This window comes from Carcharhinus amblyrhynchos, chromosome 22 (assembly GCF_965287045.1).
Source record: "Carcharhinus amblyrhynchos chromosome 22, sCarAmb.v2.hapA, whole genome shotgun sequence".
Taxonomy (NCBI): Eukaryota; Metazoa; Chordata; class Chondrichthyes; order Carcharhiniformes; family Carcharhinidae; genus Carcharhinus; species Carcharhinus amblyrhynchos.
The window spans coordinates 46,494,876-46,507,491 of record NC_137345.1 but is presented as its reverse complement, the minus strand read 5'-3'; the positions used below and the strand labels follow the sequence as shown (position 1 = coordinate 46,507,491).

General features: G+C 46.8%; 1 protein-coding gene across 1 annotated transcript in view; it reads right to left on the bottom strand.

The window, feature by feature from the left end:
- Positions 1–12,616, bottom strand: part of LOC145357116 (signal peptide, CUB and EGF-like domain-containing protein 3) — a 347,330-nt gene that overhangs the window by 112,251 nt on the left and 222,463 nt on the right. Inside the window, exons 5-6 of the mRNA XM_080210261.1 lie at positions 8,533–8,658; positions 3,286–3,402 (exon numbers count right to left, since the gene is read on the bottom strand). Of these exons, the coding sequence (XP_080066387.1) occupies positions 3,286–3,402; positions 8,533–8,658 (243 nt within the window). The remainder of the gene's footprint in view (positions 1–3,285; positions 3,403–8,532; positions 8,659–12,616) is intronic.

Below are 12,616 nucleotides of genomic sequence, written 5' to 3'. Positions count from 1 at the left end.
AGTTAGATGGGGCTCAGGATGCTCCTACCTGCCTGCCTCCTGTTCATCTTCCTCCCCCTCTTCCTCCCTCCCTCCTCCCAGACCTTCCCCCTCTTTCTCTTCCACTCTGCAGCCAAGTTACAGACTAGAAGCAACAGCAGCAGCTGCCCTCATTCCGGAGTCAGTCACTCTTCTCCTCCTCCTTCGTTTCATTCAAAACCTGGCAAAAAAAACCAACTTCCAAGAAGCCAGTGCAGTTCTGTTCCGACCATGTATAATACGCTGGTGAGACCACAGCTAGAATTGTGTACAGTTCTAGACACCACATTGTTAAAGAATACATAATTCCTCTGGAGAGAGTTCAGAGAAGATTCACAAGAATGTTGCCAGGCCTTGAAAATTCCATAACTGAGGAATCTCTTCTCAATTATGAGGAGGGATTGGATAGGACAGGGTTGTATTCCTTTGAACAGAGGAGGCTGAGATCACTTGATTGAAGTGCATAAGATTATGAGAGGCCTAGATAGAGTGGACAGGGATGCCTTGTTTCCTTCAGCAGAGAGGTGAGTTACGAAGGGTTGGATGTTTAAGGTAATCGGTGGAGTAGTTAGAGGAGACACGAGGAAAATCTTCTTCACCCTGAGAGTGGCGGCTGTTTACAGTTCGCTGGCTGGTCTGCTTGTGGAGGCAGAAACCCTCAACGCATTTAAAAGATAAACCAGATCAGCAGCTGAAGTGTTGTAACCTGCAAGGCTACAGACTAGGCACTGGGAGGTGAGTTTAGAATGGGCAGATAGTTTTTTTAGAACATAGAACAGAGAAAAACTACAGCACAACCAGGCTCTTCAGCCTACAAGTTGCGCTGATGATATCCCTACCTACTGGGCTTACCTAGAACCCTCAGTCCTATTAAGTCCCATGTACTCATCCAGAAGTGTCTTGAAAGACCCTATTGAATTTGCCTCCACCACCACCGATGGCAGCTGATTCCTCTAACCCACCACCCTCTGAGTGTTGGTGTCAGTATCCTCCAGTTCCACCTGCGAGGCCAGCACGACTACTCCCCACTCATGGGGAGCAGGTGTTTTCCTATCCAGAGAGAATCTTTCCCGGCAACCTGGACGATTAAGTGACGGGCTCACGAAACAAATTCTTTTAAATATATTAATACAATATTCAGCCTCTCCCTGGAAATGGGCGGGAGGCTGACTGTGCCGGAAACCCAGCTCCCGTGAGATCACGAAAGCCCAGAGATTGGGCGTGATCCTGATTTCTCAGCTCTTGTACAAATTTTCTGGCTCGTTCTGCCCGCTGCCCATCGATGGGCATGGCAAACTGGTAAAACTACCCCCCGAAGGAGTCTGCAAAGTAAGATAGATTACCTGAATGGGCAAAAATGTGGCAGATGGAGTATCACGTGGGCAAATGTGAAACACTCCACTCAAGCAGGAAGAATGGAAAAGCGGGATATTATTTAGATGCAGGGACTTTGCAGAAACCTGCAGTACAGAGGGATCTGGGTGTCTTTGTACATGAACCACAAAAGGCTGGTGTGCAGGTACAGCATGTGATCAGGAAGGCAAACGGAATATTGTTGTTTATTGTAAGGGAATGGAATATAAAAGTCGGGGAGTTTTACGGACATTGGTGAGACCTTCTCTGGCAACTGCATTAGAAGCAGAGCACTGAAACTTCACTCCACTGATTTCTGGGACCCAGGGGTTTTTTCAGGAAAGGTTAGATTAGCGGGCCCGAGAGCTGCCCTTATTGAAACATTTAATATACTGAGGATACTTAACAGGGTGGGGTTACGGGAACAGAGCCCAGGTGGGACTATTCTCGGTGCAGACTCGATGGGCTGAGTGGCCTCCTTCTGCACTGTAGGGATTCTATGATGTTTCTCCTTACGGGAGAAACCAGAACTACGGGACACAGTCTTTTAAAAAAAAGCCCCTTCCAGTTTAGTCAGAAATGTGGGGAATTTCTCAGACTGTTGTTATTCTGCGGAATTCTCTTCCCCGGAGAATAGTGGAGGCCGGGGCATTGAATATTTATCAGGATGATATGGATGGTAGACAGGAAAGTACAGGCCACAATCAGATTAGCCAAAAACCCATGAAATCCAGCAGGCGAGAGGAGCCAAATGGCCTACTCCTGTTCATATCGATATAACGTCTCACCTTTAGTTAGCACTTGTTCCAGTGCAATCTCACAGCAGATTTGATTTTTGGTGACTGATGCATTATTTAGTTGTCTGGACTTCATGGTCCAAGTTTGGAGTTCTGGTTTCATGTCGCTGGGATGAGCTGTGTGTCACCAGGGTCAAAAGCCTCCGCCACACAGGGGGCGCACTCAGTGGTACGCTTCTCCTGCTGCAATGCTGCATGCTCTGTGCAGGAAGTGGACAATGGTAGCACAGTGGTTAGCACTGCTGCCTCACAGTGCCAGGGACCTGGGTTCAGTTCCCGACTTGGGTCACTGTCTTTGCGGAGTCTGCATGTTCTCCCAGTGACTGCATGGGTTTCTTCTGGGTGCTCTAGTTTCCTCCCACGTTCCAAAAGACATGCTGGTTAGGATGCATTGGCCATGCTAAATTCTCCCTCAGTGTACCTGAACAGGCACCGGAGCGTGGCGACTAGGGGAATTTCACCGTAACTTAATTGCAGTGTTAATGTAAGCTTACTTGTGACATCAACAAGTAAACTTTAATAATGCAAAATACACGACCCAAGCAGGCCAGACCACCGTAACGCTGACAGAGACCACGCAACACAAGGGAACTTCCAGACTCGAACTTCTCCCTCACTTGCTGCATTGTGGTTGGATGGGAAATGTTTCTGTACTTCCCAAACTCCTATGATTCACTTTGTTAATCGATGTTTTACTCCTTTTCTCGCAAGGATGAACAACTCTCCATGACCGCTCTCCGTCTGACCGCACTTTGGACAGAAATCCCTTCAGTATTTACTGTAATTCAATTTTGACAAACAGAAGGCCTCCAAGCCAATTCACCCTTTTAGATTCCGCACCCTCCACCCCACATCCTCTGACCCCATCCCTCCTTAAACACCTACCCTACTCTGTCTCCACCCTCAAAGCCTCCTGACATCTGTGAATCCATCCAAACTTGGCCTTTAGATCTCTGGCAGTCTTGGCTGACCAGCTCTGCTTCCCATTATGTGTGGAAATGGTGTATAAAATTGTAAATCCAAGCCATTTCCTTGACTGATTACATCAGATTTCTCAACTCCAAGACCCCGTTTCTTGGAGCTGCTTGCGATATCTCAGTCTGAGGCGGCCACTCACCAACACATGTTTTCCCATCAGAGTGCAGGGCAAACTTCAGATGGCAGCCACACTTGGGGCCTTGATCAGTATCATCACACGTGTGCTGGCAACCTCCGTTTCCATAGTTACACGTCACTGCAGAGAGAAAACACATGATTAGGGTTTTGATAAACGCAGGAGGGTTGCATTAACTGACCCCCGGCCTCACAAATGTGTCAAAGAACATGTTTTGAGATCCTTATCCAACCATAGTTGGGAACCATCGTCTTTTATAGTTGGGTAGCAAACCATCTCGGGAATGTTTCTTTTGGTGGCTTGTTTTGATTACTATTAAAAAAATGCTACCAGTTAGAAAGAAATTCAATATAATCTTGATTTCATTTGTTTATTTTCCTTTCCACAAAAATAAAAATGGCTACTAGTTTTAAGAAGCTGTGATATAATCAGGGTTGGATTCCCTGTCAATTAAAAGAAAAACAATCCAATGAATTTTAGACAATTTTTGGAATTTTGCAATAGTTGTGAGAGTTCTCTTTCTTTAATGTAAACACACTCCCCTCACTCCTTCAGTGGCTCACGGTTACTCCATCACCAATACACCAGCAAGTCAGCAGAGCTTTTAAATCCCTAAACATGAGCCATGTCACACCCTCTTCCTCATCATCACAGCTAGGATGGCACGGTGGCACAGTGGTTAGCACTGCTGTCTCACAGTGCTAGGGATCAAGGATCAATTCCTGCCTTGGGTCACTGTCTGTGCAGAGTTTTCACATTCTCCCCGTGTCTGCGTGGTTTTCTTCTGGGTGCTCCGGTTTCCTCCCACACTCCAAAGATGTAGGTTAGGTGGATTGGCCGTGCTAAATTGTCTCTCCTAACGTATACATTTTGGGACATCTTATCTCAAGATGTGTCGTTTAGGAGGATGAGTGGGGTAAGTAAATGGGGTTATGGGGATAGCAGGTGGGCGGGGTGGTAAGATGCTGGGTGGGATTTTATGGCCTTACTCAACCTGAGAATGGAAAATCCTGCTCTAAGTCAATGGACCTTCCCACTGTCCGCCCCTTACCCACTCTGATTCCTGTGGCAGACGGGGTGGTAGAATTCTGGCAGCTGTGTGAGAGAGTCAGTGTGACTTGATGGGCTGAATGGCCTCCTTCTGCACTGTAGGGATTGTATGATTCTATGAACCTCACAACATCCCACAGCCCAAAAGGGACAGGCAGATGGCCCACTTTCAGGATTTCAATGTCGGCGAACGTGAAGGCATTTGCTTCAGAGCCAGCAAGGTTAGAACAGTGTATTTCCTGAACAGTGAAAAGCTCGAAACAATGGATGTCCAAAGAGATTAAGGTTTGGGTACATATGGATTATTGAAATGCCCTGGCACAGTATGGAAGGCTAACAGAGTTCTGTTCTTTGTATTTGAAGAGCAGGAATACAAAGGGGTAGAAGTCATGTTTTAGATATACAGAACCCAGCTTAGTCCATACATAGATTACAGTGAGCACCATAATCTAGACACCACAAACACCACACCTAAGGAAAGATGGCACAGTGGTTGGCACTGCTGCCTCACAGCACCAGGGACCTGGGTTCAATTCCCAGCTTTGGTCACTGTCTGTGCGGCGTTCTCCCCGTGTCTGTGTGGGTTTCCTCCAGGTGCTCCGGTTTCCTCCCACAGTTTGAAAGACGTGCTGGTTAGGTGCATTGGCCATGCTAAATTCTCCCTCGGTGTACCCCAAAAGGTGCAGGAGCGTAGCGACTAGAAGATTTTCACAGTAACTTCATCGCAGTGTTAATGTAAGCCTCCTTGTGACACTAATAAATAAACTTTAAACAATATTGATCTTGGAGGTTTCAAAGGATGAATTACGAGGAGAGATTACACAAAATCGGGCTGTACTCTCTGGAATTTAGAAAGTTAGAAGGTGATTTCATTAAAGTTTCTATGTTAAGAGGAACAGATAGTGTTTGGCCCCCATGCTTCACCATCACATGGATCTGTAACACCCTGCTGTTGTAACTTGCACTCTACACTTGCTCAGGTTTCATGAAGGTCGAGCTGTAACTTCATTTCCTTAATGCTTAAATGGAGCAAAAGATTCTGTAAAAACTACAACTTTTATTATTTTTTATTGAGAGTCCAAAATACAGAACTGAAGCTGCAACAAGGATGAGAGTTATCAACACTGCTGGAAAGGTGTTGGACTGTGGTTGAGCTCCTGGTGGGGTCCTGTACAATCCCATTCTCTGATGGTTTCCAACTACTAGCAAGATGTTCAGAGAAAGCTCGTGGTTGCCCACGGAGGAGACAGAGCAGACGGGGACTCCATTCTGCTTTGGCACCTCAGCTGGTTCAAGCTTGGTTGAGTTTTGAGGGCCACACGCCAATTCCTGCCTCCACCAGAAAAGGGAAGGTTGGCCAGGAACTGAATTGCAAGGGGAAAAGAAAACACTTTGCATTTTCTTATGAGATAGTGACATATTCCTCCCAAAAACAGCCAGGTATTATAGAGCATCACATCTGTTATCTATTTGGAACCCGTTGTTTGATGGAAGGTGGAAGAAACTAAAACATAGTTTGCCCCTGCATCATCGATACATCTGTAAACTCCTCAACTCATGCATTTAAACCTGCATTTGTAGACTATCGTCCTTCCTCCCATTCTGTTCCTCCACTCGATGCAGATTCTGTTAGTTGTACAACACATACAATCCCCACAGTACAGAAGGAGGCCATTCGACCCACTGATTCTGCACTAACCACAATCTCCTCTGTTGCTTGGAAGGTGTTGATACATTCACTAAATTCCCCTGCGAGCTTTGTTAGAGGGTTCACAGGCTGTTGGACAGCAAAAACACCAGGATACAGCCCTGACCTTTACCAGTGCTCAACATGCATTGCGAGGGCAGCAGTTGTTGGCTGGAATGGAATGACAACAGAAAGTCCTGATTAATTATTTAGCGTCACTCTGGCCCAGGCAGTGTCCCTCTCTACCCCTCAAATGTTAGCTTTCTTTCTCAAAGCTTCTACTGACTGACCTATGAGGAGAGCCTTCAGACACTTGTTCAGTTGTACTTGGTGGGCAGATTAGAATTCTCCCAGCCTCCTTCCTCATGTTAGTCAATCAATGAAATAAAGATCATGCCTCGCGGAGAGTAACTGAATACCTTTCGGTGCTGGAATACGATCTGTTTTTAAATATTGTTTTTATTTAGAATTTTCAGCTTTATGTTCAGTTACAACACACGACAAATTCCCCAGAGTCAGCACAGTACAGAATGATTGTCATTTAATATTTATTTATGGAGAAGGCCATCAAAAATCAATATAAATAATTCATAGAATCAGACACCACAATCCCCGCCATTGTGGACAGCGCCTCCTCCTGTACGGATATTGAAAGGACGACAGGGAAAGTGTGTGGGGAATCAGGATAACAGGATAAGGCCATGGAAACACGGCATTATGATGCACAACCTTTCACCGAACAACAGAATAGAAACTGGAATCTCAAAGACCTATTAACTGTACTCAGGGATGCACCCATCATGCACATACCTGCCCCCCTCCCCCCCCACCCCACCCCACGCACACCTTCTCCCCCCACACACACACACCTGCCCCCCATGTGCACACCTCCCCCCCATGTGCACACCCTTCCCCGCCCCACAGCCACCCGCCTCCACACAACTGCCAATTACAGTCACCAATGGCCATGAGAAGTCCAGTCTACTCCAGGATATTTAGTCTGTTCGCAGCAGTGCAGAGTAAGCACAGGATTTCTTAGATCTAGAATAACTATTGAAAAACACAACACCAAGAGCTCTCATGGGGGACTTTCCTCACCTAAAATAAGTACTTGCAGCCACACCAACCATCTCCATACCTATCCACCCACCCACCACTCTGCTGTGGACCTTTTCTATAACTAAAGTGAAGGCTACTGCAAAAGAATGTTCTTCTGAGCAAACGCAAGGATTACAGCATGCAAAAAACAGCCAGGCAAATACGTATAGCAGAACCTCCAAGGCAAACTCGGTACACTCCCTGACAAAAAACAGGAAGAGGATCCTGGCTGGAGACCAGTTGCCCCCCCATCCCCATGCTGCACCCCCCTCCTCCTGCGTCCCTCCTTCTCCTCCTGCACCCCCTCTCCTCCTCCACTCACCCCCACCTCCTCCTCTCCCACTTCCCCACACGCCCACCTTGCCGCCAGCAAGGACACAAAAGTTAACATCACATATCATAGAATCCCTACAGTGCAGGGAAATTGAACCCAGGACCCTGGCGCTGTGAGGCAGCAGCGCTAACCACCGTGTCATTCAAAATCAGGAGCAAACTCACAAGGGAGCAAAGCACAGGATCAGCGAAGAGCCACAGGACCACCAGCCATCCATGAAATCAGGAAAGGGCAAAGACGCAACTGACTCTCAGAGCGAGATGGTGAAAGCATGGTGGCCAGTTCCCAAAATCTCACCACAGCGCTTCCTCTTCCCGAGGGCACCATCTACAGGTATGGGATGTGGTTGGAACTGACTTGGTTGGGGCCTGATTGACTGTGGCAGCGTCACCGGTGAGCAGGCCCGTGGTCAGGTAGTGCAGTTGGTGTTCTTATGAACAGAAATGAGGAGGGTGTATCCTGCTTCCCGGCGCACATCGTGAATGCCCACCACATTGGACTGTGATACTTCCTGTGAAAAGCACATGGTGCGCAGTCCTCGTCCGACCATGTCCTCCCACTTGCCCAGGATGTTCGACACACCAAGCAGCAGGAACTCCAAGGATTGAGGGTAAGCCTTTACTGAGGAACTCTCCCTCTGGCCTGGGAGGATTCTAATCTCTGTATCATTCACTCTTCAAAGGAAGTCTCACACTCCATTACCGTGGACACACACGACGGGGAGCAGACTACATCCTCCAAGGGCACCACCAGGCCTACCCACCAAAGACATCGCCACGGTTAACCGGGCCCCACCCACGTCAGCTCCAACCGCATCACACCAACAAGGATCGCTTCGACTCAATTCAGTCAAAAAGGTGAACTGGGATCCTCCGCGAACATGGCACAGATTATATACAAAACCCAATTACAGGGACGTGCAACAGGATTACAAAACGGGTTAAAAAAAACGCCAGAGCTCGGGAAAACGCAGCCATTCCAGCGCTCACATCACATGACCACCCCGCAGGAATGGGATCTTTAACACTCTGAAACTTATTACCCAGTACAGGATGATACACAGATATAACCTGGGACTTACACTTGCAATCCCGTTGGTTTTTTGTGAGTTCAAATCCAGGTCGACATTCACAGGCAATTCCTCCCTTTGGAGTTTCTCGACAGATGTGAGCGCATCCATGGTTTTTATTCATACAGTTCATTCCTTCTGCAAAGAAACATCAAGAAGAGAAAGGGTCCATAAATAACATGAAATCATTATAACATAATTTACCAGTTGTTTTATTGAGCAACAGCTAAGACAAATATCAGAGTCCAATATCAATCAATGCACAAATTCCTTAGATTCCATTTTGGACACATTTTTTGGGTCTTTTTCTCACTAATTGCCCTCTACCCTGAAGGCACGGAGTTTTAGAATCATTAAATCCTTACAGTGCAGAGAACGATTTGGCCCATTGAGCCTGCACCAACTCTCTGACAGAGTATCTTACCCAGGCCCTCCCCTGCACCCTATTCCTGTAACCCCACACGTATACCATGATTAATCCATGTAACCTACACATCTTGGGACATGAAGGGGCAATTTAGCGTGGCCAATCCACCTAACCTACACATGGGCAGCACGGTAGCGCAGTGGTTAGCACTGCTGCTTCATAGTGCCAGGGACTTGGGTTTGATTCCTGGCTTGGGTCACTGTCTGTGTGGAGTTTGCGCGTTCTCCCCGTGTCTGCATGGGTTTCATCCGGGTGCTCCGGTTTCCTCCCACATTCTGAAAGACATGCTGGTTAGGTGCATTGAGCCAAACAGGTGCCGGACTGTGGTGACTAGGGGAATTTCACAGTAACTTCATTGCGGTGTTAACGTTAGCCTTACTTGTGACTAATAAATAGACTTTCTATCTTTGGACTGTGGGAGGAAACCAGAGCACCCGGAAGAAACACACACAGACATGGGGAGAATGTACAAACTCCACACAGACAGACAGTCACCCGAGGCTGGGATTGAACCCGGGTCCCTGGAGTTGAGAGGCAGCAGTGCTAACCACTGTGCCACGCTGCTGCCCTGTGACCTGGTTCCACCAGTGTTGGGCATTCCTCAATGCCTCATCCAAATGGGTGTTCTTAATATGGGAGCTTTGAAAGAGTTACACCATTCTGTTGGATTTGCCTGCATGGATCTCCCGGTTTATTGGCATGTAATTGCCACAGCCCATCTCAACGCTCTTCCCAGATCCAGATGAGCATTTCCAGCTGAATTTGGTGAATAACTATCAAGACAGCAGGAATTCTGAATGATTCCAATCACCCTTCCCCAGTCTCCACCCCTTTACCCACTGACCCAGGGGTAATTCTGTAGCCATGCCAGCTAACCCAGCAGGAACTCACTATTCTTAATGGCCCAGCTAATCTTGCAAAAGCTAATTATGTAGAAATTAGACAAAAAAGATTTTATTGAGCCCTTGTTCAGAGTGTGAAGATGTGATCCTTTCTTTCAGGATTCAGAAATAAATTGACCACCCAGTCTGACAAAAGTGGATTATTACACAGGCTGGGAATCTGAAATAAAAACAGAAAATGCTGGAAATGGTCAACAGGTCAGGCAGCATCTACCGAGATACAGAGGCTGAAATTTTCCGGTCAATCCCATTGGCAGAATCTTCGGGTCCCACCGATGGCCACCAACACACCCCACCCCCCCTGCACCACCCCCCTCCTCCCCCCCCCGCCACACGCAACACCCCCACCCCCTACCTGCCACAGATCCCGAGGAGAGGATGCAAACAACGGGAAAGCCTGTTGTTAACAGCAGAATCAAAGGCTCCAATAGGAGGCCACCTCCGCAAAACACACCCTGGGGAAAAGTGGTGGAATCCCGCCCAGTGAGAATGGTGGAAGTTCTCCCGTTCTCGCCTGCTGCAGGAATTGCAGTGAACAAGACAGAAAAATCTGGTGGACCATTCAAAAATCCACTGAGTGGAAATTTCCGGTCTTGGGGTGCCTGCGGCCTGGGAATCCCACCCAAAGTTTCAGGTCATTGACCCTTCATCAGGTGAAAGGCTCATTGGCCTGGACCGTTCACTCTGTTTCACTCTCTGCTGCCTGCCATGCTGCATATTTCCACCATTTTCAGTTTGGATCACTTAACAACCCCACCCCAGCACTGTGTCGAACTGAACCTAGCGCAGGACTGGTGGCACCACATGCTCTCTGGGAAACATGACCATGAAGGGGGCACAGACAGGTAACTGCGGTCCCGTCCCACTGAAATAACAGCAATCCTGGGAATCATGGGATCACAGAATCCTTACAGCGGAGAAGAGGCCATTCGGCCCATCAAGTCCACACTGACTTTCCAAAAGGGCATCTTATCCTATTCCCACAACCCCACACATTTATCCAGCTAATACACTAACCTATACATCTTGGGATATCAAGGGGCAATTTCACATGGCTAATCAACCTAACCCGCACATCTTTGGACTGTGGGAGGAAACCGGACCACCTGGAGGAAACCCACACAGACACGGGGAGAACGTGCAGGCTCCACACAGACAGTGAGCCGAGGGTGGAATTGAACTCGGGTCCCTGGCGGTGTGAAGCAGTCGTGTGAACAACTGTGCCACCATAGCAGGGATCAATGATTTAGAAAAGTACTTCATAAGGAGCAGCACGGTGGCACAGTGATTAGCACTGCTGCCTCACAGCACCAGGGATCCAAGTTCAATTTCTCTCTTAGGTCACTGTCTGTGTGGAGTTTGCACATTCTCCCCGTGTCTGTGTGGGTTTCCTCTGGGGGCTCCGGTTTCCTCCCACATTCCATAGATGTGCGGGTTAGATGGATTGGCCAGGCTAAATTACCCCATAGTGTCAGAGGGATTAGCTAGGGTAAATGTGTGGGGTTACGGGGATAGGGTCTGGCTGGGATTGTGGTCAGTGCAAATGCGATGGGTCGAATGGATTCTATGAACAATAAATAAATATTTCAGGCACTAATCTTGTTTTAACAGCCACAAACTCAATTGTTTTAAGGTAGGAGCCTAAAAAGATATAAAGCATTACATTAAGGAAAAATTGAAATATTGGGCATGGATGGGCATGGACATTAAATTCCAATTTTCCGTTATATTAGAATGCAAGGTAAGACATCAATTATCACTCAGAACCTAGAATTCCATTTAATTAATCTTACCCTCCAATTTGTTACCCTGTAGTTGCACCTACAACATTCTGGTAAGGAGTATTTAGTATTACTCTGTTTTATTCTGAATCTAGTTGAGAATTCTGTTCGCCACGCTTCCTTTAGGTCAATAGCTACCATGATACCAGGCTGTTACTGAAATCATCAGAGGCCACTTTAAACAAAAGTGAACACTACAAACCTTAGAACAGTCAATACCAAAGTAAAGTTAACAAGATACAATTTCCAGGCAGAGTTTTGAACACTTTTCCAACAAAACTGTTTTCCTGGTTAAAAGGGTACCTCTTGTGGGCCTCTGCACCCTTAATTAAGAGGAATGGTTCAATTTGACTAAATGAGCCCTCTGTACCTCATAAGTACATGAAACATGGAGGTTCATATATAGAGAGAGGGATGAAGTGACTCAGTTACTGAATTGAGATGGAAAATTTGTCAATATATAATTATTCTTCAAAACCTTCTGTTAAAATGCTTCCTTACAGGAAGGAAGAATTACAAAAAAGGACAATGAATAAGTTACTTTGAATTTGACTTGATAAGATCAGTTCTAATCTGCGATGTGATGATTCCAGCAGCGACCCTGAGAGTAGGAGAGTTTGTAACACAATGGATGGAGGAGGAAGAGAATATTTTTCTTACAAAAAGGAATATCAAGGGAATAAAGTGATGGTTACAGTTCCCCTTAAAAAGGAATATAAGGTTAGAATCCTTCAGTTCCCTGCTAGCTGTCACCACTTACTAGAACTTAATTCAGTCTGCCTCATTGAGACTTGGTTACACAACAAGCAAGTACAGGAATGAGATAGAGAATCTGGCGAACTGTTGCAGCAACAATAATCTCTCCCTCAATGTCACCAAAACAAAGGAGATTGTCATCAACTTCACGAAGCGTAGAGGAGAACATGCCCCTGTCTACATCAATGGGGATGAAGTAGAAAGGGTCGAGAACTCCAGGTTTTTAGGTA